The sequence below is a fragment of the Cyrtonyx montezumae genome, unplaced genomic scaffold (genome assembly GCF_038088225.1).
Source record: "Cyrtonyx montezumae isolate F1298 unplaced genomic scaffold, pur_monq_1.0 scaffold_3, whole genome shotgun sequence".
Taxonomy (NCBI): domain Eukaryota; kingdom Metazoa; phylum Chordata; class Aves; order Galliformes; family Odontophoridae; genus Cyrtonyx; species Cyrtonyx montezumae.
The window spans coordinates 30,537,107-30,563,966 of NW_027072034.1; the positions used below are offsets into that span (position 1 = coordinate 30,537,107).

The 26,860-nt window shown below is 41.5% G+C and overlaps 2 protein-coding genes across 7 annotated transcripts in view; both read right to left on the reverse strand.

Moving 5' to 3' along the window:
• RGPD4 (RANBP2 like and GRIP domain containing 4) overlaps positions 1–6,464 on the reverse strand; it is a 29,149-nt gene extending 22,685 nt beyond the window's left edge. The window contains exons 1-8 of the mRNA XM_065741046.1: positions 6,261–6,464; positions 4,034–4,101; positions 3,458–3,569; positions 3,132–3,284; positions 2,256–2,486; positions 1,728–1,873; positions 784–976; positions 71–161 (exon numbers count right to left, since the gene is read on the reverse strand). Of these exons, the coding sequence (XP_065597118.1) occupies positions 71–161; positions 784–976; positions 1,728–1,873; positions 2,256–2,486; positions 3,132–3,284; positions 3,458–3,569; positions 4,034–4,101; positions 6,261–6,335 (1,069 nt within the window). The 5' untranslated portion in view covers positions 6,336–6,464. The remainder of the gene's footprint in view (positions 1–70; positions 162–783; positions 977–1,727; positions 1,874–2,255; positions 2,487–3,131; positions 3,285–3,457; positions 3,570–4,033; positions 4,102–6,260) is intronic.
• Positions 6,465–9,294: 2,830 nt separating this feature from the next.
• The window catches only part of LIMS1 (LIM zinc finger domain containing 1), a 62,709-nt gene continuing 45,143 nt past the window's right edge, over positions 9,295–26,860 (reverse strand). For 3 of the 6 annotated variants that reach the window (XM_065741083.1, XM_065741084.1, XM_065741081.1), the window contains exons 2-11: positions 25,078–25,237; positions 20,237–20,303; positions 18,103–18,223; positions 17,191–17,340; positions 16,025–16,175; positions 14,860–14,952; positions 13,683–13,731; positions 11,565–11,640; positions 11,119–11,309; positions 10,678–10,762 (exon numbers count right to left, since the gene is read on the reverse strand). In XM_065741083.1, coding sequence (XP_065597155.1) covers positions 11,162–11,309; positions 11,565–11,640; positions 13,683–13,731; positions 14,860–14,952; positions 16,025–16,175; positions 17,191–17,340; positions 18,103–18,223; positions 20,237–20,303; positions 25,078–25,233 — 1,011 coding nt within the window. In that variant the 5' untranslated portion in view covers positions 25,234–25,237 and the 3' untranslated portion in view covers positions 10,678–10,762; positions 11,119–11,161. Of the gene's footprint in view, positions 10,763–11,118; positions 11,310–11,564; positions 11,641–12,594; positions 12,783–13,682; positions 13,732–14,367; positions 14,438–14,859; positions 14,953–16,024; positions 16,176–17,190; positions 17,341–18,102; positions 18,224–20,236; positions 20,304–25,077; positions 25,238–26,860 lie in introns of those variants that run through there. The other 3 variants (XM_065741082.1, XR_010622478.1, XM_065741085.1) reach the window with 3 other exon arrangements.

A 26,860-nucleotide genomic window follows, 5' to 3' on the forward strand; every position in this document is an offset into this window, starting at 1 on the left:
AAAAAGCCATTAGCTCTTAAATATTCATAAAATTCCAATGGAACCATGGAACATAATTGATTTTCATTACCAGACTGGCTTTTTCGATCACAGGCCAGCATTTCCAGCACGTCTTGTCCAGTAGGATCTCCTTTTATAAGTTTTGACTTTGGTTTAGGAATCTGGTGAAGAAAGAAAGAAGGGTTACAGCTTCCCCAAAAAGCACATCACTTAACTTAGTCTTAAAACTTAGGAAACAAACATTTCTAGCACAAGAAAACTTGAGAAAAATACATTAGTTCTGAAGGCATGGAAAACATACCCCTGAAAAAGACACAAAGTGAGTAATTGCAACTATTGCAAACAGCTTTAAGAGCACACACAAGAAAGTAATGTTTTGAACGCAAGCAGCTGTGCAAAATGGAAAACTAAAAGCAGAGAATTAAGCTTGAGCAAGCTCTGCTGTCTAGGCAATAAGAAGGTGAGAGCTACTCAGATCATTCCCTCCCTCCCACACCAACAGTCTTAATCTTAGTTATTTTTTCAGCTGTAGTACAGAGAAAGGAATAGGCTATAGGTAATACACACGACAGCCTTTAGGAGTCATTTTACTTCTGCCAAGCGAAACGTGTCACCTTTTCCTCACACCGTTTGAAATCTTTTCAAGAATCGTGGAAGAGCAGGATTTGCTGAGGGAGCCCTTACAAACAGTAGATCATTTTTGGAATGCAGGTCTTCAATGCACACACAGCAAGAGTGTTCAAGAACTGCAATAACTAGAGTCACAAATTGAAACCGACTTACATAGAAGCTTTTCAAATAGCACAGTGCTGCAAGTTCACATGCATCTCTCCACCGGGTCTCATTGTTCTGGGCCATTTTCAGGATAAAAGTTCCAGCATGCATGTACAAGTGTCCCTTCATTTCAAGGAAGGCACGAGACAGCTCATCAGCTCCATTCACACACGGTTTCACAGAGTGAAGCACATGATCAAAACTAGAATGTAGAAAAGACTCGTTTTCAACAAAGTCCTGGTAAAAGCCATCGCGCGCTTCGGGTCAACATTATTTAGCTGTGAATTAAGTAACTTGATCATTCAGCTGCTACTGCCACCTCTGTTGCTTAAACCTGAGTTGCACAAGCGAGCATGACGACAGCCTCAAGCTCACAGAGCTCTGAACTTTGTTTACTGAAGTCACGTCAACAGAAGTCAGCGTGAAAGAGAAGGTAATGGAAGTAAAGGAACACAGACCATCAATTAATTGGCTGAAAACAAGGTTTTGTACTGTTCCAGCTGTGGCACAGACAACATTCCTTGAAGTCGGCTGGATTAACTGGCCCTATCAGTTTTCCCCTGAAGGAGAACACAGGCAGCCTCCTTACTCCCATTTACACTCCTATACTGAAATAACTAAGGATTTTAGGTGTACGTGTTGTATTAACTTAACCAGGACAAAACTGATCCATAAATGTCTGTGAAACGTGAATTAGCTGAAAGAATGAACAACGAACTTCTGAAGAGAAAGAAGATACTTGGCACAGAGCGTCACTGAGTCTGCTCTGAGGCTTGTAGCTCAGACACACTGCTTGGGGATTAAGCCCAGTAAGAACTTTTCCTTGTGGCCAGTACTGAGCAACTCCTCTCCCACCCACAAAAGGGAGACTCAGTTACTACTAGATGTTCTGTGACCCAGAAAGAAAAATACCATATTTGAAAAATAAATAAATACAGAAGTTGAAACAATACCTTTCAAGTGCCTCTCTGCATTCTGGAACATCTCTAGAAGCAAGCGTCATTTTAACAAAGCTACAATAGGCCAGCAGATGATCTCTCTGCACAGTTCTCCAATTATTTTTATCAGACTCCAGGTCTTGTACTGATTCAAGATATTCCTGAAGAACAAAGTTAGTCAGAACAAAAGGAACCACGATCCTTCTGCAAAGGCAAGAACTCCTCCAGAACACAGTGCTACATAATTCAGTTTCCCAGGTAAGACATTAACATCCTTCTCAGCAGCAAAGTTCCAGGAACTATTCGCCTGAGTAATTCCCTCCCTGAAGGAGCTGCTGGACTTAACTTACAACCGAAACTAGAGAACAAAAAACTCTGTAAGGTTTAAGAAGAAAATCCCAATTAAGTAATTGGTTTCAGCACACGTAACTTCAGAAGAGTTAAATCGCTTGAGAAATAGCTGTCAGTGTAATGATGCTAAGAGACTAACACTTGTTTCAAGGGCATGGAACATTATGACAGAATCAAAATATGACTGAATACCTCATATGTCTTTATGAGGCAGGAGCACCACTCCAAGCTTGACTCTACAGGTATTTTCTTCTCTGCCTCCTGACAGTGAAGCACAGCATCTCTTAACCGATTACTTGAGCGGTAGAGAGCAACCAGTCGGATGTTAAGGTAGGTATCATCAGGTCTTGCATAGAGCTCTGCTTGGATCATATCAAAGAGCTGATTCCGCCCATCTTCACCTTTACGCTCCAATAACTGCTCCTATTAAATAGGAGGAAAACACATTAATATTTCACTTTCCACGTCAGCCTTTTCAGCAACTACATTACTTGACAGTTTTCTCACATTCACTACACAGACTGCGTGACTGAAACTACTCTGAAAAGCTGCTGGGTGTTACACAGGGTTTGATGAGTATCTTAGAAACGAGGGAAAAAAACACCACCACTTTAGAGTTTGCTTCTTGGAGATGCTAATTATGATGCTGAGCTACGACTCAAACCATCTGCTTCAAAGATAGTATGCCTTGATACAGAACAGCTTGTCTAAAAAAATAAAAACAACCAACCAAGAAAATACCAACCACCACACACAAAAAACCTACCCAAAACACAAGCCTCTCAAGACTTGCACTTTGTTGCTGCTGTGCTACCTAAAGCGAACACCTGTACAAAACTGAGACTGTATGACTGAACGCATTTACACAGCACTTGGGAATAACAGCATTTCCTACATCCTACAGATTTTAAATAAAATAATAGAAAGCTGTGTAGTTGCACAACAGCCAGGCAATACTTAAGCTATCTAATCTTGACCTCTTGGATATTATTAACACAGTTTTCACATCACTTTGAAAGAAACTAAAGTTTCTTTTAGGCACAGAACAGATCAGAAGTTGGAATTTACCTTCAACCTGTAAGCAGCAGGATGCCCAGGGAACAGCCTGGCAGCCTTCTCAACCCAGTACTTCGCTCTCCCATCAGTGATGTCATTATTACAGAGTAACTCCGCAATCTTCAGTACGAGATCTTTCTGTATCGGATTCAGCTCCACGGAACGCTAGTTTTCCCCATGCACACACAGGAAAAAAAAAGTTACTAGTAACTTGATCCTGCAGTCCACGCAGAACACTAATGAAAACATCCCCTATTACACAGACCAAGGAATTCAAATTGGAACTATCAATAAATAAACGGGGGGGGGGGGGGGGGGGGGGGAAGTGAAGCCCTTACCTTGTAACACCCAAAAGCTTTTTCTATGTTATCTTGAGCTTCGTAAATCTGCCCAAGAAACCTGTGCGCTTTAGGGTCTCTCTCCTGGACACTGAGATACATGGATATATATCTACAGAGCACAGAAAAAACAACAAAACCACAGAAGGATCAATATCCTCAGGAATACAAATCCCCCCACATCACGCAGCTAATGTGGGAATTTTATCTGTCATACAGGACATAGAGCCATATTTAGATCTAAGTACTCAATCTAGACCTTCAAGCAAGGAACAACATGTACAGATGCTACACATGTGCCTGTGAGTACTGGTGATTCTTAAGAGCAGTAGCTCACACAAACTGTAAGGAGCACATAATAGAACGGAATAAAAGACATTTCCACAGATAAGTTTTTACAGCACCACATAACTAACCATCTTGTCAGTGTTTTAGAAAGGTTTAAACAGCACCAGATTTCCCCAATTTACTGCTACCTTAAAACAGCACAATAACCATCTTGATTTCTCCAGTCCAATTCACTTAGCTTTTCTATTACACTCTAAAGAACAGAACAACGTACTTAAGATTTATTACCTTTTAGCAAGTTCATATTCTTTTATTTCAAAATACAGCTTAGCAAAAAGGAATCCTTTCAACGATTTCTGAAGGAAAAAAAACACGACAAGTACACATTTTAGACGTACAGTACTTTTGAAGTAACTGAAGGAGGAGAGCCTTCTTTCCAAGGACACAGAAACTTGTAGAAGTATTATTTCTACTTATCAGCTCCTTGCATTCAGGACTTTGTTTTGAAAAGATATAGGATGAAGAAAATGTTTTTTTCCCCAGTAACTGGCGAAGGCTTCCAAAGCAATACTGAGGTTACTAGCAAAATAAGCAAGAAGTCATACATTCAATATTTTTCATATACGCTTCCTACTAAAGGGAGCAGAAGAATGGGGTCAGCTACATTTAAGCTTTCTTTTCTTGTAATGTATCTATGTTGGAGAAGAAAACAAACCTCTCAGATTAATAATCCAGCTTCTGTCACCTCTCTCTCACCTGCCCTATTCACTTCTATTTCCTTGTTCTACCCTTCAGTAAATTCCTATGGAGAGGTATGTTTCACCTTTCACTCACAGAGTGCATGTGATGAAGTTATCTTGGACTGATAACGTCAGAACTAAATTACTTCACCAAAGAAACATTATTTTCTTTTTTTACCTGTGTGACTGAGGCACAGGACTAAGAAGCCAAGAGAAAAAGCTTCATGGTAGACATAAACTAGGCAACAAATTGTAAATCTGAGCGACTGTGTCACTTCAAAAGTAATTTTCTTTGAGAATCAAGAAGTACTGGAGCTGGTTACATCTATGATTTCAAAAGCAAAACAAGTTTCTATCATCTAAATGCACTTTCATTTAGCCTCCAATCCTCTTCCCACTCTCAAGTTATGCCTGAAAAATTTTAAGAAGCCCATTCAAAAGAATGTGGGATTCCTACTTTTCAGTTCACATTCTGAAGTAAAAGACACATACACGGACACACACCAAAATGGAATCACGCTTGTAATCTCTTTGTAAACAGGGTTGAAAAGAAACTTCACAATAAATGCTCCCAGCCTTGTCTGACCCTCCCCTCCAAAATCAGCACAGCAAGAAAAGCAACAACTACTTCCATCACTGACTGTGATGCACAGCCAGTTGTAAATGCCACTGAAAAGATGAAACTAAACTCACAGCAGCTGGCCTCAAGCACAACAAAAGGAGAGGGAGGGAGTATTTTTTTTGTTGAGTCCCACAGGAACACCAATATTGCTGGAGACTACCTCTGAATCTGGCAGTGATACGCTCAACACGGCAGTCTCAATAGCATCCAAGTCAACTAAACCAAGTGACAGGACAGCTCTATTGCTGTCAGAGAAGGTCAAAATGAGGACGCACACAGGCCTTACGCTTGCATAAAGGCCCTGCTGCATCACGGTGTACACTCACACTACACAATATGCTGCTGAATATCCTACCTCTGCAACAAAACCAATTCAGAGCACCTTTCAGGATTAAACTGCTCCTACGAATGGCATCAGCCCACTCACTATGACCTGCACACCACTCTCCAGCTATCAGGGAACCATTTGTCTGCCCAGTTATTAACGAACAGCAGCAAAGCTATTTCCCTCCAGCTCTCCCTCTGACTACTGACGTTTCACAGCGCTGTCACACAGACTGGAATAACAGCCACACACCAAAAAAGACCAAGAAGTTTAAGACTGTGGGCCTCCTATTTCGGCTCCTTAGTTCCTAAAGAGAGCAAATGCTGGAAAGTCGGGAACTCTTCTCGCAAAACAGGAGGGAGCTGTACTTTGCCGCGCTGGGCTTGAACTAGATGATCTCTAGGGATCCTTTCCAACTGCTACAACTCTGATTCCGGAACAAAGCTACTGAGGGCTCACCACTCTTCAGAGGCGCGCAGCCGAGGCAAATAACACTTCAAAGAAGGGAACGCAGTGCCGTCCCTCCCCGCAGCCTCCCTCGGCTCCCACTCCCCGCCCACCCGACTCCAACAGCCCCTGAGTAAGCTCTGGCTCAGGAGCGCTCCCGGGAGCGGGAACGCCACGACACCTCCCCCCTCCCCCGTACGGATAAGGCCGCAAAGCCCGGCAGCCCCGCGAGCCACGCAGGGCACCAGCAAAGGCCGCAGCCGGCCCTCAGGCCCGGCACCCGCGGGAGAAGAAGGGACGGGGCAGGGTGCGGATCGCTGCGCGGCTCAGAGGAGGCCGCGGGAGCTCCGTGCCGTCGCGAGCCGGGCCCGCGGCACTCACCTCTCGAGGAGAGGAGGCGGCGGCCTGCACAGAGGCGACGTATCGCTCCACCTCGGGCTTCGTGCGCCGGATCATGGCGCCGAGCCCGGCCGGCCGACACTCGTCGTCGGTGAGCGCGCTGGGCCTCGCCAGAAGAAAAAAGGAAGCGGCGGAAGGCTGGCGCTCTCGCGTTACGGGACTTCCCGCTCCCCGCGCGCCGAAACGCCCTCCTCCGTTGATCGCGCCGCGGGTGACGTCGCAGCCCGGGACGGGATGGCGTACGCGGGGTGTGCGCACGCGCGGTGGAAGCGGCGGTTGCGCAGTTTGCTCTCGTAGTGAGGGGGTTGTGGCCGAGGGGCTGACACCCTTCTCGGCTTCTCCACCTCTGTGACTGTGAGCAGCAGCTCTGCCTGCCGCTTTAATTCATGCCAGGGAGTCCGGGCTGCTGTACGCTCCAACGCGAGGCTACCGAATTAATCCCATATTCACCCCATCCACAATCGCTAACCCCTAAGGCTCCTGCTAAACCCGGGAAACGCTGACATCTCCGCAGCTCTTGGCGGGAAAAACAGAGTAGTTTTCACACCAGGACACCAGCAGCATCCACGTAGCACCCCGAGTTAACTCTCCCTTCTATTTTCTACGTTCATGAGGATACGTGTAGATTTTGCACTTAATTCCCTAAGAATAAAGAGGATATGTTTTTCATCCGCTTTTTGAATTACTGGGGTTACGGGCAGCTCATCAGCACCTGCTGAGTTAAATATTAAAAGTCATTGTGCAGGTGCAAAGCATCAGCTTAATGATTAGAGCTGGCTCAGGAGTCGTGGGAGGAAATTTTCGCTCTTTAGCTGGGGAGGCAAGTGAAATTGCCTTCTTACTGACAAGGCCTCTGTACCAGTCACTGTCTCTTGGCCATCCCTGAGGAATTGGCACCCTGTGTTGTCCCCAGTGGCCACACCACCAGGAAGGCAGCTCAGCAGGCAGAACTGCTACCTTGCTACTCTAGCGACTACTCTAGGGGTGCCACCCTTGCAACCCTACCATGCTCAGCTTGGCTTGCTGCCAGTCTCCATCCCTTGGTAGGAACTGAGCACAGGGCTTGCAGCTGCCAGGGGCTAAGACTTCAAGCACAGGTCCTCCCCCCTCCGGGTACATCTGCTGGGCTCCCTGCTCTTGAAGCCAGAGCTTCAAAAGGGATCTCTCTTGCCCATGCACGATTGATCCCATGCAGCAGGAAGGGCGCAAAGCTGAGGCAATCATTCCCAAATACCAGGCTCATGGCTTTCTTTGGGAGACCTAGTAGGGAACAGGGTTCAAAAAACAATCGTAGAATCAACAACCTCCAAGATCATTTAGTCCAACCCAGCACCTTCAAGCCCACTAACCAATGCCTGAGGGACAAACAGAACGCTGATCAATCTTTTTCCATGTGTCTCTCTCTGATTCTCATTCTTTCCATTCCCCTCGGTCTTCTCTTGGTTTTTTGTTCTAAGTCATTTGGAGAATTGTTAAGTAATTGCGAGGCTTATTTTAGTTTCTTGGAAGTCGTTATCTCTGGTTGTTAAATCATAAAGTAGTTAAATAATTGTGAGGTTGATTTTGATTTCTTAAGGGCGCATAGTTTAGGCACGCAGTTTAAGATAGATTTTTAAGTGTCAGACTGCCAGTAGTTTTTGGTTAATTGTGTGCCAGGATTTCAGGATGATATGTAGATTTTCATTAAAATTGATGGCAGTGTATCAGGGCCTCTGTGTATTGTTCTACTTTAATCTAACAGGGAGTATTCACGAATCTGGTCACCTCCTCCCTCCTCTTATGGGTGGGATGTGACAGTTCCACATCTACACAGTTACTGAACACTTCAGGGACAGTGACTACAGCTCCTCCCTGGAGCAACTTGTGCCAGTGCTTCACCACTCTTTCTGAGGATGAATTTTTAACAGTAGCCAACCTGAACTTCCCCTGGGTCAATTTGAGGTGATTCCCTCTCATCCTATCTCTGGGAGAAGAGGCTGACCCCCACACCTCACCACAACCAGGTCGTTGTAGAGAGCGATAATGTCTCCCCTGAGCCTCCTCCAGATCCAACATCCCCAGCTCCCTCAGCTGCTCCTCATAAGACTTGTTCTCCAGATCCCTCACAAGATCCATTGCCCTTCTCTGGAAACACTCCAGGCCCTCAATGTCCTTCTCGTAATAAAATTTAATAAAATCAGCCTCAAAGCATGTACATCTATGTGAAATATTTATAGTCCTGACAGGCCAGGAAATGAGCTTCAACACCAGACCTGTAGTTAGTTGTCATTAAAGGTCATTAAATGCTGGAACACATTGCCCACAGAGGCCTGTGAAATCGTCTCTTCCTTGGAGATGCTCAAATGTAGGACAGCTAAGATTTTCGGTATTGACGCAGCTTTGGAAGTTACACTTGCCTGCAGCAGACATCTGGACTACCTGGTCTCTTCCTTCTGAAATCTTTCTGGGATGCAACAGGCTTTGAAGCCCCAAGACAGCCTCAGTGCTATTTGTGGCGTCTGAAATACAAACTTGTGTTCAAAGCCATAGAAACCACTGCCTTCCTGCAACTGCTTTGCACTGTTCACTATCATGAACTTGAAGAAACAGCAAAAATATGTGTTAGGACCCCAGGATTGCCACAGAACCCAGGGGAGACTGACAGCTACACAGTGCCAACGAGGCATGGACATAAACCTGCGAGGCAGAGCTTTCAGAGCAGTAAGGCTGTGCGTACGGTGTGGAAAACATGGAAAAACAAAACAAATCTAAACAAAACACGCACACTTGAACTGAATTACAATTCAGAGGAAGCACTGCTGAGTATGATCGACTGAATCCATGGCACAGTCCAAAATCTCAACAGTGTTACTATGCTTGTTATGCATTTAGGATAGGATCGTGTCTCCTTTAAAAAGGTCAGGACAGTAAAAGAGCTTTATAGTAATAGTCACAGGCAGAAGCACAACAAATGAAGGCTGCCTAGTTGCTTTTCCACCCATCTCAAGCACTCTCGTAAAAGAGGTGATGCAGGTTTTAATAACACAGCCTTTATTGAGGACACTGGAAAGATGTTGTAAAGCAACGGGTTTTCCAGAAACAGGAAAGGAACGTTTGCTCGCTACGATGTAATTACATAAAAATTATGCAAGTCTCTAATATGAAAAAAAGATTTGCATACTCGATATCACAGTACCATCCAGAACTCCTGAGGAACTGTATTTTTGACAGAAAAGGGAAAAATACAACAGATCTTCCTGGACAGAAGACAATAGTATAAAACAATCCCAAGCATACTACAAGGAAATCTGACCATTTGTGAGCACAGTTCTTGAAGACGGCTAAAGAAACAGATCCTAGTAGGATCAAACCGCATATATTTACACTCACAGTGTAAAAGTAATATTGCCAGTTAATTGAAATACGCATTTTCATTACTATTCCACAAGTCAGGGAAGCCTAGAAGATAAATTTTAACCTCAGGCATTCACACTTGAAACAAAATTCTTCTTGTATCCTGCATAATTAAGGCAAATTTTGCTATCTTTTGAAAATACCTCGTACATAGTTTCTGCACAAAAATAAGAAATAAAAAATAAAACTATATATATATTTAATGGAACACTGTTACATATGGTCCAGCAGAATAAGGCACAAAAAGTAAATAAAATGCAAAAGCTTATATAAAAGTTAATGTGTTATTCTGAATGGAATAGAGCAAATTTCAAGTAGTTCTGAGTATACTCGTTTCTTGCAGTGGGAATTAGACATCGTACAGATATTTCGTGCTAAGTCTGATGTACAAAGATTTGAGCTTACGTGTAAGTACAAAACTATCAGCAGTAGGTCATTTGTACAGTGACTGTATTTAGCAATAGGATACTTTTGAAACCACCTTAAACAAGGCTCCTCAGTGAGATTGCTTCACCTGAAATCTAAGCATTATTTTTTCCAGTAAACGAGGTATGTTAGGTTTCTCACCCAAGCCACCTGAAAGTTTGTACACAGGCTTCATTTGCACAGCGATACTTTCATTAATATAACTGACACGATATGCCCGTGACACTGGACACATTTGCAGAGTGTGTTTTTGCAGCTACTCACAAGCATATTTTCTCTATTTAAAAATTCACAGAGATTACTGTGCACAATGGCCCACCTGCATGAATGCATTATTGGGGTCAGAAACCTTTCAGGCGAGTTGACATTTAATTTCATCTGGAAGTGTGGTCCAATTATCAGCAAATACATATACAGGTACACGTAGAGAGAATGGAGAATTTGAAGATAAAAGGCATGTATTGTAATCTGCTGTCTGATTACAGCCTCAGGGTCCCTCCCAAGTAATATATGTAACATTTTCATAAGGAAAGGGGACAGCAGACAGTCTTCACTTCCTTCCCACAGTTTCAGCTAATTTCTTCAGTCTTTTCTTCAGCTCTAGAGGAAACTTCTCATAGCATTTTTTGCAGACAGGCTTCATATCAAACTCAACAAATTTATTTCTGAAATGACACAGCAAGGAAACAGACGAAGTTTTAGTGCAAGGGATACTGAAGAAAATAAGGGTCGTATCAAACGTGCACAGACTAAAAATTACAACTGCACCTTCTACATACGTATGAAATTACCTGCAGAAGGTTACATGCATTGTAGACCGCGACTGAAATACTCTGAGTATGTCCCTATTTACAACTGTGTCTCTTACAAAATCTTTCACACTTAACTGTACTGCGAAGCAGACTAAGCTTAAGATAATAAAATACCAATATTTCAAGCTGCAGTGCTGTGAAAAATATTTCAGCTCTGATAGCCACAAGCACATGCTACAACTTGAAGTAAAAGCATCTGTAGCACTAACCAAAGAAGAAAGGAGCAGAGGTGGTGGTGAAAAGAAAAAAAGTTTACAAACAGATTGGCTTTTTCTTTTTCTGCTTCTCTTTATCCTTTGCTTCACGTTCCCGTTTGGCAAGGCGTCGCTTCAATTCATCTGGCATTTTCTCATAGCAGTGTTTGCAGACAGGTTTTAGATCAACTTCAACAAACTTATCCCTTCAGAGTTGAATGCAGAAAAAATAAAGGACGAAAAAGGAGAAGAGTTAAGAAGATTGAACTGCAGGAAGGACGGAACAGACAGCTGAAAGAGATAGAGATTAGTAAATGGAGCAAGAGGAAGGACCTGGCACATTCTCTCAATGTTGTTCATACAGCTGTTGTACTGTAACAGCTAAAGCTATAGCAACATCTAATATTTTAAAGATAACCATTGATCTGTTTTGAAGGCATCACACCTATCGATTAACTTACTTGAGTGTCAACTTAGCGTTGCAAGTTGAACAAGCAAAACAGTTCACACACCATGCCTTATTCAGAGCAGATACAACTAAAGCAAGGAAGAGAAAAAAAAAAGAATAAATCATTGGCATCACAAAAAAGTAAATAAAAGTTAAGCTCAAATGTTCCTGAGATGTGAAGAATAATCATTTGATTATTGTAGCAAGTTTTAAGGTCTGTCACAATGATGTGGCAAGGCCTGTGAATGTTGCACAGTGGGACTGTGGAGCATTGATAAAGCTGTCTCTGAGGGCACACAACTCTGTGTTCAGCAGCAAGACCAGTGCATTTGTGATTCCTGCTGCTTGTTTCTTTCTCAGTTCAGAATACACTGACCTAAGGCAACTTTTTCATAAGGCTGTGTTTCATACATGACCAGGAGACCTTTCCAGCTGAAAAGTGATCCAGCAAAATGGTGTTTATGTTTTCACTGTTTCATTTCCCAGATCCTGCTTGGACTGCAATGCCAATTGTAGCACTTGACCAGCTGAAGAAAGTAATATGAAGCCAGCAGTCAGCTAAAGCAAGGAAAAGAATGTTATGGGCTTGTGGGATAATTATTTGATCACAACAAATGTGTATTTTTATTCCGTTTTGAGAGATAGTGTTTTCTCTTTGTTCTGTATCCCAGTTTTCTCTTTTTAATCTAAGTTAGAGGATTCAGGGCAACATTATTCTACAATTTGTCAGAAGCAAACAGAACCAGAACTCTGTAACACAAAACATTTTCTTCCACACTATGGGGCAAGCACATCCACATATGCATACATTTATTCCACTGCTTGTCAAAATAATACTAGTCAAAGGAAAGTCTGCTTACGAGAGATCTTCATAATGCAGTCTCTTAAAAATCTGCTGCCACAAGTGTTTGTTTCACCAGATAGAGAGGAAAAACAATACCTACTCATCATTTGTGATAGAAGTGTCAAATTTGTGTGCAGAAATGAAAGAAGGAATGTAGAGTAATTGAAGATACACAATGAAAATAATTACTACTTTATAATCTGTTCAGATCAGTGATTGAATTGTACAATGTGAGAGTCAGACTATATGCCACAACGTTCATAACATACAGAGAAGTGATGATCAGAAAAGGTTGCATTTACTCATTCACTGCAAGCCCCAGATCTCTTCATTCAGGATCTCAGTGAAGAGGTCACTGCTTCCCCCAGAGCCTTCTGGATTGTTGTTCTGCAGGTACAGTCCAGTCCCAAAGTGTGGGGAAAGCACACTTCTGGAATGTTAGGTCTCACCCTATATTTACGTGACTATGAACTACCTTATGGTTCCTTTTATATACCAGAAGCTTCCTCCCACTTTGGTAATGGCTTTGGCTTAGGTGAGGCTAACGTGTATTGCAGTGTTTACTTCAGGCAGGTGTAGCACGAAGCAAAACAATGTGGCATGACGGCATGTGGAATGCCTTATGGCATTTTATCATAGGTGATAATCCAAAAAGCCTACAAAACCTCCTCAAACTTAAAACACCTGCTTCCAGTTATACCTTCACAGGACAGATCTTTCCACATACAATTCCTTCCTGGTTTTGTGAAATTATCATCAGCTTCAATTTTCAAAAGATAGGTGACTGTGACAGACAGGTAAATACAGGAACCAAACTGAAACAATGGAAGCTAGGCACTTAAAAAAAATCCCTTAGAAAGCCCACCTAAATTGTTAAATACATAAATATTTTTCCAAATCTGGGTCACGATCCTTACACTCATTTGAGGAGATGCCTATGTGGTCATTCTCACAGTTGTATGTGTCCCTTTTTAAAGCTGGTGGGGGAAGGAAGCCAACTCTGCATCTCCTAGCATCCCTGGCCTTTGGTTACGACTAAAAGGTTTCCAGCTGACCACAGTTCTCTTTAGATCCTGTTTGATCTTCCATCATTGTGTAACATTTGCTGTAAGGTCTTCTTCCCATTTGGCCTCAACAAATCACATCTATCCTAATTTCTGATAGTGAGAATGCCTGCCTTTGGTTTAATGGGAGCAGTCAGGGATTCAACAAAGGGCCTTCCTTCCACTTTTAGAGACAACTTTCAACAAAATGTAATATTAAGAAAACAATTAGAGAACTGCTTACCATCTCCTTCAATCACACGATTGCAATGGAAACATACATCACCGAACAGCTGAAGAGGAAGGGGAAGCAATTTTTAATGTAATTATTTTATTGACAGTAATTTCTCAACTGTATTTCCCTAGCCTTCTTGTTAATTTCAATTTAAATAAAGAAGAATGGTGACAAGTCTGATTTGGGTTTCCAATTCAATTTTGCATTACCTTATCACAAAAAGTTTTTATAATGTTAATAACATTTGTTCACATCTGCTTGACCCTCTAAAATATGGTTTTGTTTTGCAGTTTCCCTAATTCTGAGCATTTGAACACTTGAAATTCAGCAGTGAAGACTCACATACACATTTTTAGTAATCACCCAGCTGAACATCCATTCAACATTCAGTTTATTCCTGGTATATGTTCTTGCTCTATCACGACTGCAATGCTATTGCTAATAATGTCATGGCATTTATTGTCTGCAAGGATGCCAGCAATATTTCAGTCACCTGCTCTTCACTGCTGACAAATGTAGGATCCACTTGTAATTACCAGATGCATTACAACTCCCAAATGTAATCCCTACTCCTTTATTTATCCAAGCAAAGATGTGTACATGACACCTTGCATTTGGCTTCCAAATAAGAAAGGTCTATACATTATGGTGCTGGACCAGAAAGTCTGGAGGGAAACGGTACAAATATATGTACCTGCTATTTAAATGAAAATGGTCACTAGGTGGTGTCCTCTGACAAATTTAGTCTTTGTAGTCTTTGGAAACTAAATGAAAGAGCTGGTTGATGCAGGGTATTTTAACACATGGTCGTCTTAGGATAGCAGCTGTGAGGAAGACTATGCTACTCAAAGGCTTTGTGTTAAACCACAGCTCCTTGGGGAAAATAGGGTGCTCTGATCTTGCAGATGTGTAAAAGCTTGAAACAGCTCAACATAAGGAACTTAAAACTTGAAGAACAACTAGATTCTGATTAGCCCAGCTATCCTTTGTGAAATCCCTGCAGTTTTCTTTTTTCAACACAAGACTTACCTATAGAGAAACCCATATAAATTGACTGCAGTAGAACATCTACTAATTAGCTTTATACTCACAGATGACCATAAGTAAACAGAATCTCCATCCATCTCCTGTTAATAACATCTGTTTGTGAGTTTAAAAATTAGTTCTCAAAAACATGCAACCTTACCTGATTGTAGTGGGTTTCACAATATGCCAAGCCTTTTCTCTCATAATGACGATGACCCAGGAATGGCTTTTCACATTTTGCACAAACAAAATGCTATGAAGAAAATTATGGAATTTGATTACTTGTAAATAATGGCATTTTTTCAAGAAGGCAAACCAAACAATCCCTATACTGAATACAACCAAAGTTTACTAAGCTAGCTGTGCCATCTTGAAAATAAGAATTAAAACAATTTTTTTGTACTTCTAGACCACTAAAACAACATTCCTTTCACTGTCTTTAACATTTCAACCCAAAAGATACAAAAAAGCAAAAAAAAAAAAATCACTGAAGTGATTCTGATATGTTCTTAATAACGACAGAATAAAATGAGATGAAATAATTTTCACCGCCTTCACCTTGTGAAGAAAGCACTTGCTGGAGGACAATTTCAAAACAAAAGATGTGTATGTTTTAAGATGTGGATGTTTATGGCCACAAGTTGCGCCGGGGAAGATTTAGATTAGACCTGAGGAATCATTTCTTTTCTGAAAGAGTGGTCAGGCACTGGAATGGCCTGCCTAGGGAGGTGGTTGAGGCACCATCCCTAGCGCTGTTCAAGAAGCGTTTAGATGAGGTGCTAAAGGACTTAATTTAGTAGTTGGGTAGAGATAGTGATAGGAGGATGGTTGGACTAGATGATCTTATAGGTCCTTTCCAACCTTATGAACTTATGAACTTATGAAAAGGATTTGACTGCTTATCTTCATAACTTAAATGGAAGATGAAGAATTAAATCTTGCAAATGAACTGTCACCTAAACTGCTTTAGAGATATTTACATGGCAAGTAACTGTGGAAGACGTAGGAATATTATAATGCCCACTAGCACTACATTTGTCACAGAACTTTGCTGTCTTTCCATGTATCCTGCTTCTCATTTTGTGAAATTTTCTTCTACAAGGACCCTGCAATGATGACTTGACTACTGATTTTAGCTCCACAGGTAGAGGTCTTTTCTCAGTGGAAGATGAGACACATGAAGGTTGACAATGGGATTACGAGATGCATTTGCAAATCACTGCTGCATACTTTTCTAATCCTTTCATGGAAATTGATCAGAAATATTCCAGTTAAGTATGCTAATGTTTATATTTATGAAAGACAATGTGTCAGCTGATGTTTACCTCCACATGCCACTGTTTGCCCATAGCATTCACCACACGTCCTTCAATTGGTCTTCTGCATGCTCCACAGATGGGGACACCCATTTTGTCATGGCAGGGTAAACAATATAATTCCCCCTTCAGCTCACGAGCATCAGCAGTAAGTTCCTTCCTGTTCAGAAATGAATTAATTGAGAGCATGAATAAAGGAACTGAACAATTTCAACTCTTGAGAGTTTCTGTAGAGATAATTTAATTTTTAGCACTTGTTTTAGAAATTTTATTTATACTCCAATAATGTATTTAGCAGCATCAAATGTGACAGTTCAATGTTATTGTTTTTTAAACAAGATTGAATGATTGCACAGTAAACTGAGAAAAGCCTGCTAAGTAGGATGCATCAAATCTCTCTGAAACTAGCTACTAAGTTTCTTCAAACATATTTGAAAGCTGTAGTCATGCTTGGCTTATATTCCAGCCTTCTTAGCACCAGTTTAGTTTAGATTTACATAAATGTAACTGAAAGAAAAATGTAGTCTTCTGCATTTTCTCCACGACATCAAACATCAGAGAAAGAAAAATATAAGCTGACACTAGCACTGACACAACACTACAGTTGTTTTTCAAATGAGTCTTTGCTGTGATACTGAAATGATAGCTTCCTTTGTACCAAAAAATAGACAACTAATAAGGTGTGCTATATCCTACAATGCCCCCTCCATCCATGCATCAGAGGACATGTAGAAACATGCAGCTATATATTCTGCAGCTGCAGAAGCTGAAAAAATGAGGTGAGGGACAGCTTAAAACATACTTGTGCAAATCATCAAAAAAGAGAGAACATAGGCAAGATTATGACTGAAGCAGCCAAAGATGACCACTTTTCTACCCTCTGTAGCAGAAAAATAAGGTCAATCATTTTGCTTCTGTAACAAGTTTGTGCCCAGATTTTCTATTTCCTAAGGTACTACACTGTACTGCAAATTACAGTCTTTCATTACTCCCCAGCAGATGATCTGCTGCTTGAATGGAAGATCCAATTTTACCTCCCCAAGAGAAGTAATGAGATATATACGTAGTAGCAAGGCACTTAGTCTTGCCTGCTGCACAGTACTGTTTTTCACTTTAAAATGTAAATGGATGAAGCAAATAAAACCAGCTGTTTTCTTTAGTGGAACTCAAGTTACCCGCAGTTTGCACAGTTGAAATGATCAGGGTGATAAGGATCATTTTTGAAAATCAGAGGCTGTTCATCAATAATGGCATGACACTTCTGGCAAATGTACTTTCCCAGGCCTCTGGCCTTTTCCCTGTTATGACAGGGGCGGCAGAGATGTCTGAAACAACAACAAAAAAAAAGACAGGTAAGTACCAGCACCTGTGACTACAGTCAAAAATATGAAGTAAGCATCTACTAGAAACTCATTTCTATCAGTTCTTTTCTGGAGGAGAATAAACTCTTTAAAACAATTTCTTTGGTAAGCAAACCAAGTTCAGAAGAAGGTGCCTTATTTTATTTTCTATCCCCACAAAAGTATTGTTTGTTCAAATCTTTTGAATTTCATGTTTTACCCTCAAACGCTTGAAAATTTAAATTGTAAGCTGGATGCCAAAACAGGTCCTAATTCTATAACTATGTGTATCATATTAAATGTACTAAATCAATGGACATGTAGTCTATGTAAAAAATTCCATGAAGGACCCTACTGAAGTGGGAGCATTTATTAATGAATAGGGTGATAAACTGGATTCAAATTGGGAACCCATGCTAGAAAAATAAAAATCTATTAAAAAATGACAATATTTATGCATCTGAGATTTTTTAAGTATCCTACTGATCCTGAAACATCACCAGGTACAAAACACACACTTGACAAGAAATCTGGTGTCAAAGTAGATAAATGATTAATATTTTATGTGCATATTTTAACATAACCATTCTTAGTTTTGTGATTCATTCTTAGACCTTCTTCTCATAAAAGCCACTTCAGTTACTCCATCTCAGCAGGAAAGCTTTAGGAACCATGACCTCTAAATCCCTCCCAACTTTCATTTCATTTTCATCACATTCAGTAATAGAAGGAAGGGTGAAGACCCACCTGCCAGCATTCTTGACAAATCCAATATCTGCCAATACCTGTTGGCAGATATCACAGCAGAAGCATTCTGGATGCCAGCTGTTGTTCATAGCTTTAATAACACGACCAATAATGAACTCACCTGTAAGAAACACAGTAAAAGGATACCATAAAAAGTTAAAAGAAGCCCGTAACTGAATCACTAGAATTACATCATCATTTTTGTCTTTCCCTTTTTCTAGAAAAGGACACTTCTGAAGTGTCATTTACACAGTGTTGTCTTCTACTCTGCTAGGTCTATAACCAAACCTTGACAGGGTTCCATAATCAAAGCACACCAGAACTGAGCTCGGGTGGCCTTGGCTCTACTGCAAGAAAACCTCTGGAGTCAAAGTGCAAATATGCAGCAGGAGAATGGACTTTAACTAAATAGCAAATCCAATACACAGACTGATTTCTGAGCTACCATGGAGTCCTGTCCTGTGAGGCACTGAAAAAGTGTGAAAACTACCTTTTCATATTCTCTACTGCACAGCCACGTCAAACATGCACATTGTTCTCTGCACAGATATTGTAGCTAAGGCCCCTGAGCAGTGCAAACACTGCCTAAAATATATTGGGAGCTCAGCTTCCTGGTGCTGAGAAAAGCTGAATCCTGGCTCTAAAGAGCCTACAAATCAAACAGCTATCAAAGAGAAGCGATAGGGCAGATAACAGAATGAATGAAGTCTAGCACGCAAGTCTGTGGCATTCCCATTAAGTCACAGCTTTTCAAGAATGAAATTTGATGGTCTCTAAAAGTGTTGGGAAAGCTTGAGGCATCACTGAGGCAACACAACAGCCTTGTTGATTTTGTCCACTCTCACTAAATTCAAAAAAAGGGAAAAGCCCAGTTCCAGGCAGGATCCATGGAGTGCTGCAGGTAAGTGAGCAGTGACCTGGGAGCCTGTCCAGCCAGCCAGTCACATCTTCCCGCAAATCACCTTCTTTTAACTCGTCTGTTGGAACAAGTCAGTACATTAAACTTACGGGGTTTTAATATAGCTGGTGCTACGAGGAGCCAGAGTAGAAGGAGCAGAAACTGATGAGCTGTGGCAGCTGGGCAGGAAAAGTCCTGGAGCTACACAGAGTAGCTCCTCCATAAACCTGCCAGAGGCCAGAACAGTTTCTGGTCTCTCTGGGTGCTGCAAAGGTAAAGTTCCCTCTGCCAAATTCACCAAAGGAAAGCTAGGAGCGAATCACCGACAGGAGAGGAGCAGAGCTCTGCCATGTATAGACAGTGCTGGTGTACAGGAAGAGCAGTGCTTTGTGTTTCAAGGAGTTAGACAGGAGGATTCACATAAGTCCTTTCCAGGCCAGGAGCAGGAAAGGAGAAGGGGAAGCTGTGGCACATGCGAGCAGGAAGAGAACAAAGGAGGGGGACTGCAGAGTGACTGGAGGAATACAAGGGTCCCTCACACTTGGGAAATGACTGGACTGTAGAAGGAACAAAGCAGTTCCTTCTCATTTGTCACATAGTTCAGATTCAGTCAGATATTACCACTGAGCTCTTTCTTCCTCTTCCCCTGCTTGTTCAAATCTGCAGCTGTAAATCCAACAGCCCATAACATCTGCTTCCCCTCCTTCCCAGCTTCCAACCCCTCCCTTTGCACAAGGGAAAGGCCTACTAGTATAAGCGAAAGTTGCAGCAGCTTGCAGAGGTGCCTGAGAAAAATCCAGACCTGATCAAGCAAGGGTACAGCAATGACTTCTCAACCCTGACCAAGCAAAGTGCGTCACACACAGAAAACATGGTGTAAAAAAACCCCTTCCAGTTGATTACAGTGTAGCAGACATGCAAGCATATACTTTAATAGCAGCAAATAAAATGCAGCCCTCAGTATTACACAGGGTAGACAACAGAACACAGGGTAGACAACAGATACTGAAGGCTGCAAATAAGGCAACCTTTTTTTTTTTTAAATCTACTGTTTGATGACCTTTAGGAAAAAGTGGCTCCCCAGCTTCACTGAAGTTCACTCTGGAAGTTCAGCTGTCTGGGTCACCTTCCTGTCTGGGTTTCACATGTCCAGCAACATAGGCACCTTCCCAGCAACATATGTTGACTTCCCATTTGTGATCAGTGTGAAATATTTCACCCGAATGTAAAACTTACCACACTGATGGCAGCAAGGGGCAAAAAGCATTTGAAAATCATGTTCGCAGTACTTCCTCCCTTCAAACTGCAAATGGAAAACAAGGCAAGAGTTAGAGAGATTAGGAGCATGCCCTTAAAATAAATACTGTAACATAGCACGTTGTTTCCACAAGCAAATGAGCAGTAGAGGATGAGAAGCTGCATAATAAACAAACCAGACCACGTGCTAGAAAAACAGGCATGACATTCACCCACCTTAATTCAGATACTAGATAATCCGTACAGTTAATACAACACTATTCCATTAATACTGAAGATAGTGCAACACATCTTCTGTTACCCTTTTACACCACAACAGATGCCTAAATTTTGACAAACTAAAGAAAATCTGATGCAGACAGAATTCTAGGCAGGAAATTAGCTTTTGAAAACCTTTCCTGGGGGGAAGCATTTTCCCTGAACCCATTTGATCCCTTTCCTCACTCTGTTTCCTGTAAGAATGGCCTAGCACACTGGAGGAAGTAAGTCTTGGGGGAAGGAAGAACACCCAGGGACAGAAATCTTTGCAATTCATGGAGTAAAGGAAAAACATTGAAAGAAATCATGCTTTTCTTTCACGATGCTTGCTTGAGGAAATTTTGAGAACAAAATTCTCTAAACCAACTAGATGAAATAAGAAGCTGATCTGAAGGGATCTGGAGCTGAATTTTCTCAGAGCTTAGAGAAGTTGAGTTGCAGTTCAAGCTCATACAGAAAAAAAAACATCTGGAAAAAAAAGTTGTATGGCGCTTCATTAGCAGTCTAACTGAGGAATATGTAAGAACATGTAGATAGGTATGTCCTAAAGCAATGGGAAATGTTTAGATACCTTCAGGCACATCATTAGTAGACACAAATGCCAACTAGCATGTTAAAACCAGACAGATGTAAGTATGTTTGGATTTGAATGTCTTAAGTTTAAAAAACTGGAAAGAAAGATAGCAGGAAAACCCCACTTTTTTCTTTGTACTGAATCTAACACAAAACAAAGCAAACAGCGTAACATATTACCCACAAATTAAGTTTTGATGAAAATACAGCTATATCCTTTTACGCTCTGAAATTTCAAGGATCAAATAAAACATAAGTACAGCATATACAGTATACAGTGCAGTATACAGAACCACTGACAGGATTTAATGAAACTACCTCGAAGTCACTGCAACCATGAAACTTAATTCCTGCTCTCAGCCTGAATGTCACCTACACAAGGATCAGAAAGATGTGTGCTCCATGGTCTCTTTCCAGAAGCCTACTCTAGCAATTCATCAAGGGCTTTTCCAGTGTAATACTCTAAAACAGATGACCTTTTAATTGGAAGTAGTGTTTGTGTCTTTTTTTTTTTTAATTAAGAGACAGAGGACTATTACTGTTACAAAGAGTAATGGAAACTATTAGTTCATTTAGAACTGTGCTTGCTTCCTGTTAAATGTAATTCTTTTTAAATTGGAAAAAAAAAAAGAGAACAACAACAAACAAACAAACAGAACAAAACACCAGAAAGCTTCCAGCTTTGTGTAGACGGTACACTGGAAGATGCATAAGTTTGCTTGGACTTCAGAGCCACAAACTGATCTGGGCAGACCAAACAGGTTTCTTTCAGGCAGGCTGGTTACTATTTGGTTTTGTTTATATTTGCAACATTCTCAGCTTGTTTGTGCAGCATTTGTGGATGATCCAGCAGTTCCTCCATTAGAGAATGTCTTACGCTTTTGTGACAAATCCCACAGCACATATTTTAAAAGCAAGGTCACTGGACTATTGTATGGTGAAGGTCCATTAATTCTACGGTTCTGCATAGGATGTTTTGCCACATTACCTCCAGCTGATCTCCACATCCTTACTAACTAATGACACGGACAGACATGCCCAAAACTTGATTCTTTAAAGACACTTCCTCTGGGGTAGCTTCTGGTGAAGCTCAATTAAAGAAAACACTTCAGCTTGAAATGGAATAGAAATAAATTTGAGAAGCTCACTGCAGCTGCACTTTCCTTTTATTTTGCTATAGGTTATTAGAAACATGAAGAATTGCTACATAATGATTTTGCTGCATTTCTACTACTGTGGGATGCACCTCCCTAAACCATTCCATCTTCCCTCCCTCAACACAGTGCAGAGGAGACTGGCCTTTTTCTGAAAGGGCGCAGGGAGATGCCCAAGGACTCCTAGGAGGCTCGTGAGGGTCCTAAAAGGGCTTTTAACAAATGGCTGTCTACAGGTAGTATTCACCTCTTCTAACCTCTATCGCCTGAAGGCGAGGTGCCCACAGTTTCTAGTGGGAGGGACCTCTAGGGAGGCACCATTACTGAAGTTCAGAGTAACAAGGTCTTGAAAAGAAGCCCACCAAATAATTGCAATGCGGCAAACCAGTGCCTCTGAGCATGATGTCACCAAAGCTGCCCATGCAAACGGGCTGTTATTCCACTGTCATTACAGGACTTTGCTTTACAAAACTCTCTGATGGCAACTACAGGGAAAGCAGCCTCGTGTCACATTCTGCAGTGACAGCGGCTTTTCTTCCTGAGTAGAATGACCGGTTCCACCTCACCATGGTGGAGCAGAGCATGAAATCTTATGGCAGCACTTGAGTGCAAATGTGATAAGCGGCTTAATGACTAACTGGGGAAACTCTGTAATGCTTGCGATAGGCACGAGAGGAATATTTGACTTCCCCAAGTCATTTCCAAGAAATGCTAGCATAACTTAACTGGGCATAGAATAAACATTATCTAATGCAGGGAGAACAACAACGCATGTGTTTACCCATGGGGAACCTGCTCAGAAGAACACATTACCTGTCCACAACTCCGCACGCATCTTTTTAAAGGGTTTATCAAGCCAGCCTGAGAAAAGATATCCTTTCTGCCTTAGAACCAGAGAATATGCTGAATTGGAAGGGACTCACAATCATCACTGAGTCCATCTCCTGGCTCCACACAGGACCACTCAAAAATCTGACCCTGTGTTTGACAGTGCTGTACAAACACTCCTTGAACTCTGGAAGCTTGGGGCCATGACCACTGCCCTGAGCAGCCTGTTCCATGCCAACCCCCCTCTGCCTCCTCTGCTCTGGGGTTTACAAACCAAGGGGCCTCAGACGCTCCTCACACATCTTAGCCTACAGACCCTTCCCCATCTTTGTAGCCCTTCTTTGGATGCTAACAATTTTATGTCCATCTTATGTTGTGTGCCCAAAACTGCACACAGTAATCCAGGTGAGATGACAGTAGCACAGAGTAGAGTGAGAGACTGTCTTCTGCAATCACTGTTTCCTCACAGAGATAACAGATCACCTCAATTACTCATTGTCAGCCATCTCCTGAGCAGTGACCAACCTAAGCTTACCCTCTCTCTGTTTAGGGCTGTTCCTGTTCCTCTCTCTCCCCTAAATGGTCTCATCTGGTATATTCTCAACTTGCATGCTGAGGTGCTGAACCACATTGCATGAAAGAAGAGCAAGCTTGCCTCCACTTCCCTGTGAACACTACCACAAACTGTGCCAGGGTTTCCACTGCAATCTCAGTGATCACTTCAGTGCTAAATGAAAGCTGTGTTGGTAGTGTGGGCTATCTGAAGGATGCAGAAGATCCTGTCAGACATTTCCAATCTTCCTGAAAGGCACAAGATCTAGCACAGTATGGACATTCACTCTGCAGAAGATGTCAAGCACAAGACAATATAAATGCGGGAGGAAGTCTGGGTGAGATTTATGAACCATCTTCTGATGGTTGTCGGAGCACTTACGTAGGCTGGAAAGTATCTCTCGTCAACAGCAGCAGGTAGACTTGCTGTTGTAGAGAGAAACTGCAAGATCTTGTGGTAGACACTAGAAGAACTTGAGGCAGAAAGATGGCCCGAATTTCAAGCCACTCATGAGTCTTTGTATATTCTCTTAATCTCGATAATCTTTTTATTTTTTTTTAACTTAAACTTTCCACTTTCTGTGTAACATTTCTCAAGAACAATGTCACTGAAAGCCACTACCCAGCCCGGAAAAAAAAATGCAAAAACATATCTAGTAAGTGCATGGGGCTTCTTCTATTCTCAAAACAATCTATGAACATTCACTTCTGACTTAATGAATATAGATGTTGACAATGTACTAAATACCATCAGATAGCCTGCCCATGCCAAAAAGGTTCAGCTATGGCCACAGATGAGCAACATAGAGGTTGTAATATTCCTAGACTAGGTGCAAACATCCATTGCAGCCCTCCTCTACTCTCTAGGAAATAGAAGCTGCCTGGAGCAGTTTATCTCTAAAGACCATTTCACTTTCTAAAAGAAGCCCACTGCTACTTGAGGGTCAGAAAAGTGATGAATAAAGTGCTCATTATTTGGAGAGAATACATTTTATTGTTTCAGGACAATTTTATTAACAAATGTTTTACTTTTATGTATCACTTCACATTTGACTTAGGTCGTAACATGTCAGGGCAGACTCTTTACCATGCCTGCAAGCAGGGAGCAACTCACATAATATTAACAATAATAATGCAAGGTGTAAGTATCTAAGGGGTGTTTTGTTTTGTCTTTTCTTAATTGCTACTGTTCTGCAGCTCACCTTTTGATGTGTCATGGACCATTGCTGGCTCGTTTGCCACAAACTGTGCCAACACTATCTCTGCAGCACTGAAAAGTCTTTTGATCCTTAAACAAGGTGAGAGAAAGCAAACCCATGAATCCCTGTTGGCAGCCTCTTTTTTTCCAATCAACATTTCTTCTTCCTTCCCCCCTCTATTAGGCATACTTTATCAGAGCCCCATTTCTTCCACAGCACTTGCTAAGCTACCCATCAGACTGTAGTTCCAGCTTACCTCATAGAAGAGCCCTTCAGGAAACTGCTGGAAGCACTGGGCACACACGAAGCACTGCTCATGGTATAGCTCACCATTGCTGTTGACAATTTTCTCTGCTGGTGCAAAGCCCCCTCTACAGCGCTCACAGATGGCATTTGCGAGTGCGTTTGCCATGTTGCTGTTATAAAAACAAGAAACAGAAAGAAAATGAGCCCCAAAGGCAGCACAACTGATTCTGGTTCTCTATTTTTTCCAAAGTCAATGGCATCAGCCTTATGCTAGACTGCTCAGTGAAAGCTTTTCCATGAACTTAATGACTTGCGTTGTTTCCTTAGAAATAAAACTGTTGTATCCCTCTGGCACTAAACTCTTTGGTAATAAAAACCCCACAATGTGCTTTAATAACTATTAATTATTGTTACAGATACATTTGCTGTCTCTTTGTGATGAGAAAGGGCAGGTAATTCAAAGAAGTAATATGAAAGTCATGGAACACATTAGAATTACAGAAAATAAGGGCAAATATTAGAAATAATTGAGGACTTCACACTGCAAAATATGAATGGTAATTTAAAATAATTCATACTTCTAAAATATGAGCATATAACAACATTAATTCAAAAGCTCTAAACAAACAGTGTGGAAGAGTTTGAAATATTTAGTCTGGCAGATTACTGAAAACCACAGCAGGCAAACAATTAAATCTGTAAAATCACTTCAAGCTATGCAAAACTTGTAGAAAGAATAGTTTAAAGTCATAGGATTTTGGTTAGTTTGTTAGGGTTTATCTCCATAAGAGCAGATCACAGGATCCCAGCACCAGACTAAGGACAAGAAGGTGGGGATGCTCTGGCTGCAGTGCTGGGGTACTCCGCCATCACCTAGGCATAGGCCAACACAAATTGGTGATGCAAAAAAAAAAGCTCAAATAGCAATCTTGGTTTCTTCTCAAAGATAGGTGATCACAGAATGAGTGTGATAGCTGCAAAATATCAGAGAGATTAGCAACTTCACTAGGATTGTGTTCACATATGCAACAGCCAGTACAATTGTCTCACACTCAATTAATGCTCTAGTACCATAAAAAAAGAGTCACTCATTTGTCCTTTGCATGTGCTTTCTTACAAATACGTGGGTTCTCAAAGCTACGCCTTTCAGGATCACTTCTCCACTCCAATATCACTTGATAGCAGAGAGCAAATACAGGGCAATGGTCCAGTTTCATACAATCTAACCACAGCTGACAAAGCACTGGCTCAAACATCTGTCTGGCAGCTTGTTGAGAGATTTTTTTACACATAGGCACAGATTTGGATACGGTAAAGAGATCTCCTGCTGCACTTACAAGTGTGGAGCACTGGGTTCTGCACAAGATGCCAAGACTTGCCCTCCGAGGGACCTCTTGGCTCCCTCCAGGCTCAACAGGAATTGAACTCATTCCTTGCACAACATTTGCATTAGCAAGCATACACCTACCACACAGCTCAAACAGGAACGTGCTTTATTTCTTTCTTTCACTGTACCACAGAAGAGCCCTACACAAGGTCACATCCGACCAGTCATTATTATTAGCTGTCTTTTTTTTTTTTTCCCCTCTCTCTCAGGAGCTCTCTGCAGAAGACAACTCTGCCATAAAAATCCTCACTGTCCTCACAATGAAACAAGGAGTGGCCAAATTTCACAGAGGTCAGACTGAAGAATGGTCTTTCATACTTGAGAGATCAGCATACTGAAATACAGCAGTGATTATACGTATAAAGTGTAGTTAAGCATACAGTTAGCCAATGGTCTACACAGATTA